General features: G+C 43.3%; 3 protein-coding genes across 3 annotated transcripts; 1 reads left to right on the forward strand and 2 right to left on the reverse strand.

Moving 5' to 3' along the window:
* Positions 1 to 30: 30 nt before the first annotated feature.
* On the reverse strand, positions 31 to 2,109 carry J7337_006151 (uncharacterized protein; the record flags this gene model as incomplete). Its single annotated transcript, XM_044823815.1, has 1 exon — positions 31 to 2,109. The coding sequence occupies one exon, from the start codon at positions 2,107 to 2,109 to the stop codon at positions 31 to 33; it is 2,079 nt and encodes a 692-aa protein (XP_044682306.1).
* A 1,855-nt stretch (positions 2,110 to 3,964) lies between these two features.
* On the reverse strand, positions 3,965 to 5,653 carry J7337_006152 (uncharacterized protein; the record flags this gene model as incomplete). Its single annotated transcript, XM_044823816.1, has 2 exons — positions 3,965 to 5,072; positions 5,226 to 5,653. The coding sequence occupies 2 exons, from the start codon at positions 5,651 to 5,653 to the stop codon at positions 3,965 to 3,967; spliced, it is 1,536 nt and encodes a 511-aa protein (XP_044682307.1).
* Positions 5,654 to 6,706: 1,053 nt separating this feature from the next.
* Positions 6,707 to 8,377, forward strand: J7337_006153 (uncharacterized protein; the record flags this gene model as incomplete). Its single annotated transcript, XM_044823817.1, has 1 exon — positions 6,707 to 8,377. The coding sequence occupies one exon, from the start codon at positions 6,707 to 6,709 to the stop codon at positions 8,375 to 8,377; it is 1,671 nt and encodes a 556-aa protein (XP_044682308.1).
* Between the last annotated feature and the right edge of the window lie 1,209 nt (positions 8,378 to 9,586).

Genomic DNA, 9,586 nt, shown 5'->3' on the forward strand with positions numbered 1-9,586 from the left:
TGCAACAAACACATCTTTCGCCCTTCGCCTTTACTGCTGCACATTCCCTTCGACTCCAAAACTTCTCACACTCCTACCAGCTTCTTCATGAACAAGTCCGTACCCAATCTTGACACCGCCTCCTTGTCGAGCCCTCAGTACATCAAGATTCGACGCCCGCGAAGCTTCTATTATCGAGGACGGCTTCATATCGCGCATAGTACCCTCCTCAAGATAAGCCTGCAACCCCAATAACACGCCAATGGCCGCCAAAAATATACTTGCCGCATATACGCTAAGAAGCTGGGCCATGTTGTAGCGAAAGAAAGTAGCTATCCTCTGACGCCGGCAGGGATAGGCCGTTGAAGGACCTCCTTTGGCAACACCAGATGGTTTCCCATTCGCCGCCCACGAGACTACATTGAAGGAACGGTCTGAAAAGATAGAAATGATGTTGTCCTCATAAAATTTCCGGATTTCTTGCTCGAGGTTCTTGACGGGGAGGTAATTAACCCGCGTGAGCAACCGCGTAGACACAACCTTGGAACTTATCTTGTAATCCGGCATTGTGGTAGTCCCGTTGAGCCATTGCCTCAACATAGAGCCGATGGAATGATAGGCAGCTACTCGGCGGTATCTTCTGACGTCCGTAGGGAATACGTAGTTTCTGTGAGGGACGGCCTGTGTTCGGTCTTTCAACCTCTTGTCGGGGTCTTTCTCCAGTATGTAAGTCGTGTCAACCACCTTTCTTAGGTATTCGCGTTTCTTAATGTCAACAAATTGTGCACCGCCTGTGTAATTAAATTGGGCCGTGTAGTTGACTTCGTAATGCTCGCACCCGATGATAACGGGTGTATATGCCTTCTTCCATGCCTCCGTGCCTGGCATATCTGGCTGAGGGACTGAAAGGTCATCCACTGTTGCATAACCAATCCACATGATAGGCTCCGTTCTGAAGGCTCCAAAGTTGACCGGATATGGAGGACGTGCCTTCGGTCTCCCCCAAAGATCAGACTCCATTTGGGGGCTTTCATAATCGCCTCGGTCGTTGACGGCGTAGTACGTCAGGTTTCCTGTTGGCGCCAACACAGAGGTATTGAATGGTGCTGCAGCATTCCCAAGCTTCTTGACTTCAGAATCTACTCCATATGCTAGCTTCTCACACTTATAGCCAGGAGCAACAAAGTTGATGACATAGGAACAGTTCCACCCCTCCCCACAGATCTCAAACGCCGACTCCTTGCGGACTATGGCCTCGCCCATCAGTATTGATTTGATGGTAATAAAGTTGTCGACCAGCGGGCTAGAAGAAGTGTAATAGTCAAATTCATTTGCGTTAGCGTTGGAAGGGGTCAGGCCAGCGACAGCAGTCGAATTCCATATGGACATGGACATCAGAAGCTGGTCATCTATCTTCTGAGGATCCCTCCAATATATCTTCTCCTCATTTTCGAAGTTCAAAGTCCGGATAGACGGGCATGTCGTAGTTTCTTCAAAAACACCGACGACAACCGACAAAGTCTCAGAGGTCAATACGACAACAAGAGGAGTGACCCAGCAGTAAAGCGCCAGAAGATTCCCAACCTTAGCTTTACGGATAGAGCCCCAGGTGAAGAGGGAGAAGATATCCGAGTTGGCGGTAAATATCGAGTCGATGGTTTCAACCCGGGCAGTTTTATTTCGGACCACTCTCCAGGCTCTTTGGTGAAACGCAATAGTAACAGCCGTACCGAGACTAGCCTTGGCGCAGAATGCAACGATAGTCCCGTACCGTAACATCAGAGACTGGTTGACAGCCTCTTTGCCATTGAGGTGGAGGTAGAACAGGTGATGACCAACAGCAAAGAGAATGCCAACAAGGACCAAGAGGCACATGTTCCAGGGTTTATGTCTGTACACCTGCCAAGCCTTCCAGAAGCCGTCAATGCTGCGCTTGATCAAGGCAAGCCCCGGGAGCTTCATGCCAGGCTTAACTTCATCACTAGCCAAACCAGAGCTCTGAGACGTCTGAGCTTCACGGCGTTCATCCGGGCGCAGAAGCATGATGTCGTCGGTAGCAGCGATCGACCGTTCATGTCGTTCACGATCGTTCTCGATGTAAGAAGGCGGAGGCCTCAGTGATGAAAACATTTTATAGAGGACACGGGAGGCAGTTTGTAGTGGAGGAGGTCGAATGGCCTACAGCAGCACATCGATTGGAATTTATTGTAAGAGCCAAGTTTCATTTTTTTTTTTCACAGCCTTATTTTAAGATTTGAGAAGCAGGCTGTTGGCAAATATGCAGCTTATGTCAGGCTTCGCGCTATGGCTGCAAGGAGCACTGACATCTACGCCAATTAATAACGCCTCTTTGCTTCAAATAGAATGCCACAACCCAGTAGAGAGACAGCAGCGTCCATGCCTTGAGCCCGCGACCATACTTCTTCCATTAAGCTTGGAGTTCCCTTGTCTGGAGAAACCTGACTGCCTACCCTTCTACCCATAGTAACAAATGCAATCGAAGACAGGATACAGTACCAATGATATGCTGCCCGGGTAATGCGAAATGCGATATACGCATGAATGATGGCAAAGCGCAGCACCTCCAGCCTTGAATACCTGTATTTCCAGTTTCATGTGTCACCTTTTTGAGTGGCTGCTTATGCCAAGCAATGGGCATGGTAGGACAAACAGAGAAAACATAACTACCCATATTCAATGTTAAAAGAAATAAGCTCATGGATTACTTCTTGCTCTTGATATAAGGTAGTTTACACTGACGTTTATGTAAAACCGGCAAAAGACACCTGCGATTTCCTCTGGATCCAGGCCAAACTTGGAGGTGAGAACATGCTATAAGTCACCAATCGAGCCCACCTTAGGGAGCAAGAAAACACAAGACCTGATTTTAGGGTGGCAAAATAAACTCCATAAAAGGTATCCTAAACTCATCCTAAATTTATACTAAATCACCTAAATCCTTTTATTAATTAGGCTTAAGGTCTCGAGTGTTACTTCCTCCCCTAGGCCCACAAGTGAGATTGTAAATGTGGCGGATAACCTTGCTTCAGCTGGTGGAGACAGGAGAGGAAAAGAGTGTTATTTTGAGTTGATAGTCCCCACAGCTGATGGCTCACATCACGCGCCTCACACACACGAGAGGAGAGGAAAGAAGTAAATCAGGAGGATATAAAGATAGACCCCACGCCTTGTGGTCTCCAATGGGCTACCATGGTGAGGGGAGGCCGTAAGAAAACTTAGGATCTTAACCATAAACGATATGAGTTTTCAGCTAAATTTAATCTAATTATAGGGCACTCTTTCCTGAGTTTATTTTAGTATCCTCAAGAGTCGGGTTTCTAGCTTCCTAAGATATAGAAAGAGGTTATTAATTAAATATAAGCTCCTACTCTTAATAAACTTTAAGAGTCCTTAAAGTTATTAGAAAGTATTATATAATTTATTTAAAGAATAATCCAAGGTAGCCCTTAGTAGGTCAAGAGTTAGAAAAAATAATAAAAAGGCTTCCCCTAGATATATAGTCTTGTAAATGCCTCTAAGGTCAGCCTCTTTGACTTCATAAAGCTAGAAGACCCCAGATTCATGTATTAAGTGTAAGCGGATATTGATCATTTACTCGATTAGTGAATGGAAACTCGCTACAAACTCTATAGATCTTCTCGTTGTACCCTAGAGCTTTTACATTTCCTATTACGCACATGTATATCCGTACTTCTCACCAGATACTTGGCCATTCATAAGCCTTCATCAGACTCACAAAATCCGCCCACTAGCCAAACGCAGTAATTAGCCGCCTCGCGCTGCGCATCCCCGGTTGATCACCATTAGCCCTATGTTGATCATTCCGGACAGGAATATCGGAGACTGGTATACCTTTCTAGCCTATAAATAAAAGGATTATGCGTACGCTTATAAAGTAAAGACAGTTATATAATAACCATAAGCATATTAATCAAGCTCAGGCACGAACCCTATCCTCCTTAGATCAATAAAAGTAACCTTCTGCGTCATCCAGAGAATTGTCAAAAATACTATCACCCTGGCCGGAATCAAGGCCAAAAATACAGCACAATGTCGTCTTCACAAACTTCTCAGCTTTAGATTTAACAGCAGACCATTCATTTCTGCGGTCACTGTGTTTCTTCTGGAAGAAGGCAATGACGCAGATCGCAAGCCAGATTTGCTCCTTGATATTCTGCCGGCCTTGGAGTGTTGTGATGAAGGCTGGGATTTCTGGGATGCCGGTGCTTGGAAAGACATTGGCTTCGACAACAGTTGAATCAAACAGACCGTTACCCTCCTGAGCATCAATAAGCAGAGAAAGGTTATCTCCGGCAGCATTTCCGTCCTCGTCATAATCGTCCTCTTCTGGAGAATCTTGGTTGTCTTGTGGATCTTCAAAGGTGTTGCTGCTTATGGCCATCCTCATCATTCTGGGTTGCGCCAAAGATCTGTTACTTGTTCCCGATGCCAAGGAGTAACTTCCAACTGATGCTCCTCCAGACGGGGCTTGGGTGGCTACGAACCCAAGATCAGATTGATTGCTGAGGGAGACGCTTGACAATAGACGCTGGCTACTAGCAGGGGCATTGCCAGCAACGTTTGTACGAATACCTGTTCCGTTCATGGTGGCAACGAAGGATGTCTGCGTACTGGCCAAACTGTAGGTCTTGCCAAGCCTGATAATTTCAGCTTCGTTCGCATACTTCTCATCAGGATCGGTGGTCGAAAGAGCTTTGTCTTCAAACGTCTGGATCAGGGCTCGTGCAGCAAGAGTATGGATGACACGGTTGGAGGGTGTTGAAGTGTTGGAGGGTGTTGAAAAGGTATATGAAACCTCTTTCGTTATGGGGCCAGTGTGCATACCAGGAACCTCATACACTATCTTGGCCTGGAAGTCGGGCTTGAATGTACCGCTGATGATAGCATACCAATAGCTGCGAATGGCCCAGAACATAGTCCCAGGTTTGGGGGCCTGTTGAAGTGCGCTTGTGGGTCGAAGGTTGCTGCCTTTGGCTCTGGGACCAAGTTCACTTTGGTTGGGTTGTCGGCGACCGCCTCCTTGGTCCCTACCACTGGAACCTTTAGTCGTTCTGGGTTGAGTAAGTTCCATTCCCCAATCAATTGAACGAACCCGAACTGGTGCAAGATTTATAGAATTGATGAGGGTCTCGGCCTTTTCAGTCTGATGGTCGTCGTAGAGTTCCGACTCAGTTATATAGGCAGTAGCACCAGAGCCAGCTCACGCCAAAGCTTCACACATGCCTCGGGAGACATCATCTCCTAGGCCCGAGACGAAAACCCGCAAGAGTTTAGATTTTGCAGCGGCGTTGGCAACATTCTCTTGAACTGTCTTCGTGGCGGCAGTGACTCCCCAGTCAAGGCCGTCAGTGATGACGATGACGGAGCATCGAGGATTGGAGGCGTTTCGCTCGCTAAAGACAGTCTTGAGAGCCTTATCAATGTCGGTACCACCATGGGCGGTTGTCTTGAGCTGATTTAGAGCATTGGCAACATTGGCCGTGTCGTATGGGACGCTCCGCTTGCCGGGGAGAATAGACGAAGCTGACGTGTTGAAGTTATAAATGTTGAATGTCGAATTCATCTGTCCAGGCAGTAGACCCAACATGGCCCTCACAACACCAATTGCATTCTGAGCTCTTTGCCCACTCATACTACCGCTGCTGTCGACCAGAAAGATGTACTCTAACCAATGATGTTAGCCTGAAGCTATGCCATTGCCTGGGGGCTTGAACATACCATACACATCGGGGTCAAGGTCAAAGTTAGACACTAACGTGAGAGCGAATGCAAACGTTGGGCCTTGGTTACCAGCCGTACTGAGCTGCTCTACTTGGCAATGAGCCTCATCGATCTCAGGTACGGTCCACACGAGAACGAAGTGCTTTGCTATGAACTGCTTGCTCTCAAACTTGACGTAGGCCTTTCAGTCTGTCTTCTGCTTCTGCTTCCCCGTGTACCGCTTCTGCCCGAAAGGGGGATAATCGGTACAACGGTCATGGCTGAGAAGCAATTATCTATGCCTGAGTCCTTGAATGGGAACAGCCGGCTGCAATGCGGGTACTGTTATCATCGGCATTTCCTACCCGTATGTGATTGCTGCCAAAACTGATGAACCTACATCGTCTCGAGAAGCTACGGCATGTTGCGACAAAAGTACTGTATGATAGATACCTCATATGTTGTGTTTATCCCTGCAATTTGGTCACATTCCCAAGTCACTTCCACATTCCCTTCCAACTATCTACGAAACTCAGGGAAGACATGCTTTATTAACTTTGAAATATTGAGCACATGATAGCCCAACCAGCATCCCTATGGCAATTCAGCTGGTATCGGCGGCGCCATACTCTCTTATCATTTCCCTAAACCAGATAGTTTGTGTCAATAGTTTTGTGACGCGTAAGCCTTTCTGACTTGCATTAAGACGTGTACAACCTTTTCTGGCAAAGGTGGTTGTGCTCGGGAACTCAGCCGGCATCTCCAGCTCTTGACTGTTGTAGAATACAGCAGTCCTCCATTTTGAGGACTTAAGGTGCATCCGCACATTTGCAGAGTAACCGCCGTAAGAAATGCAATAAAGTCTTCATTATACGCATAGCTTGGGACTCTGCTTATTCCCAGCTACCTGTCTTTTATAGTATTAGAGAGCTAGTTCTAAAGCTCGGTGCGTTTTCTTCTTCGTCTTCTCCTCGACTTCCCAAACATGCCCTCCGACAGCAACATCCATTACTGTACGCAGTTAGTCGTTCCAGAGGAACTCGCAGAAGAGGAAATCCGAGCCGCCTTGCAAGAGAACCCGGAGAATGCCATCAATTCTCCGGCCATTCCTCTTGCCCTTGCAGGGGGTATCACTCCCAACCAGCGTCTGATACAACCCATCAATCGTCTGGGTTTCTATGTAAATAAAACCTGGAAAAACGGCCGGACCATACGTGTGCGTTTCCTCCCCGGCACAAGTCCTTACGTCCAGGGAAAGGTCAAACAGTATGCCAATGTCTGGTCCAAATATGCCAACATGCATTTCAAATTTGTGGACTCGGCTCCGGAGGAGATTCGCATCAGCTTTGTGAAGGGTGACGGATCTTGGTCAGCTTTTGGTACGGACTGCCTGACCCGACCGAAAAATAACGCCACCATGAATTTCGGTTGGTTTGATGACAAGACTAGCGATGAAGAATTCTCCAGGACAACCATACACGAGTTTGGTCACGCTCTTGGATGTATCCATGAGAATTGTCAGCCCAACGCTGATATTCAATGGAATAAACCAGTCGTGTACGAATCCTACAAGAGATCAGATGGCTGGTCTCCTGAACAAGTCGATTTCCAAGTATTAAAGCACTACGATCGCCGCAGAGACGGAGTCAAGTCTACCAAATACGATCGCCTGTCCATTATGGCATACCCTATCCCCAAAGAATTCACGCTGAATGGATTCTCAGTTCCTTTGAACACCCACCTGTCCGCAACGGACATTGCGTTCATCAGTCGAATCTATCCAAAGCCACGGAAGACTCGCCGTTTGGGCCACGACAATAACCCAGCTTACACTTCAAGTAGCCAATTTGGTGTTGGCGCCTTCACAACCATTTCTGCCGCGTCTGCTGGAAGAGGTGCGAAGGATCACCGGACGCTTATCCAATTCCCTGAGTCATATCCCTCAGCACCATTGATCTCAGCCGGAATCAGCTTTATGGACTTTGATAATTCTGACAACCCACGAGTCAAGTCCCTTGTTGAAGCTGTCCTTCCAAGTCAGGCCGTGCTGAACCTTCATTCGTCTGGTGGCGGTGGTCGTCACGATGCTGGCATGTCCTGGCTCCTATGCCCACCTGGAGATGCAGACTTCCAGTGTGGCTCGTTTACCACCAAAGCCAACAATGCAACCCAATCGATTAGCTTTGATCGTGTATACTCTTCTTCACCCAAGGTAGTTGTGTTCTTCAGCGCCCTGGACATTGACAAGTCTACACCCTGTCGCGTGAAGACATACGCCTCAAACGTGACAAAGAATGGCTTCAAGCTCCATATCGAGACCTGGGACAGTAGCAAGGTCTTAGAATGCGGGGTTTCCTGGGTCGCTGTTCCAGCCAACAAATCAGGTATCGCTATTGGGCCATTTGGTGAAGATGAAAACTTGTATGTTAATGACGGACTCAACAAGGTCGGTGCAGTTAAGTTTGAGCCGAGCTTTACTGAGCCTCCGAGAATCTTTTTGGCGTTGAATAAGTTGAATATTGACAGGGGCGGACATACATGTGTTCGTATCTCTAGTAATCATGTCATGGGAACACAGATGGAGTGGCGCCTTGACACATGGGGAGGCACATCTTTTAAGGAAGCCGGTGCGAGCTTTATTGCTGTTGGTGTTTAGCTATATAGTAGTCAAGGGTATGGTTATGGGGCATCAGTTTCATGAAATTTATATCTATTAGTTCTTACAATGTTCTTTGACTTTAAGGATAGCTTTGTTTGGCTTGCTGTCTTGGCATTAATAGTCGTAAATGTGTCTCCTATATTAGTTCCTTTATTATATTAAAACCAAAGTGTATTTTCTAACCTTATAACTAACTTATAAACTTAATACTACTACTACTTTCTAATTACCTTAAACCTTTTCCTTAATAGCACTAATATATATATTATTATAAAACTTTCTTTAATTAAGTTAAGCTTTTTTTATATATTAGTATTTTTTAATAATTTTAATAGCTATATACTATATTTAAAAGATCCTTTAAGTAAATTACTATTTATATATTAAATATAAATATAATTTAAATATAATTTTTTTAAAGTAACTTTTTAGCTTTTTTAATTTTCTTTTTATTTTTTAAGTTTTTTAAAAAAAATAGTATTATTTTCTTTTATTAAATAATACTAATAATACTTAAAAAAATTTAAGTTATTATTATTATAACTTAAATAAAAAAAGCGCTTATATTATATATACTTTATATTTTCCTTTTAGTTAATAATAGTTACTATATACTAAGAGATTTTATAAGTAATTATTAAAATATAGTTACTAATAATAATATATAATTACTAGTAATTTTAAATAATTATTAATAATTTTTAAAAATTACTTATAAGCTACTTATTATAACTATACTCCTTTAAAGTATATATATATACTTATTTAGTATTAAATAAAATTTAACTTATTAACTATTAATAAGACTTTTTTACTTTAATAAGCTTAATCTATATTATTAATTATTAAGAGATATAATACCTTAATATACTTAATATAATACCTTATATATTTTATAAATATAAATTTAATATAAATTAGTTTACTTATTTAAAAACCTTAAACTATTATATATTAATAGCTTTTATTTAAACTATACTATATTTATATTAAGTAATATTATATTATTAAAATATTTAATAATACTAGCTTAATACTTTTTTATATTAAAGAACTACTTAATATAATAAAAATAATAGTTAAAATTTATTAATTATATAATACTATCTATAACCTATAAAACTATATTAATAATTAAAAGGTATATCTAGTAATTAATAATAATATTAACTTTTTAAAAAAAAAAGATATTAAAAAAGCTTTTAA

Source organism: Fusarium musae, chromosome 4, assembly GCF_019915245.1.
Source record: "Fusarium musae strain F31 chromosome 4, whole genome shotgun sequence".
Taxonomy (NCBI): Eukaryota; Fungi; Ascomycota; class Sordariomycetes; order Hypocreales; family Nectriaceae; genus Fusarium; species Fusarium musae.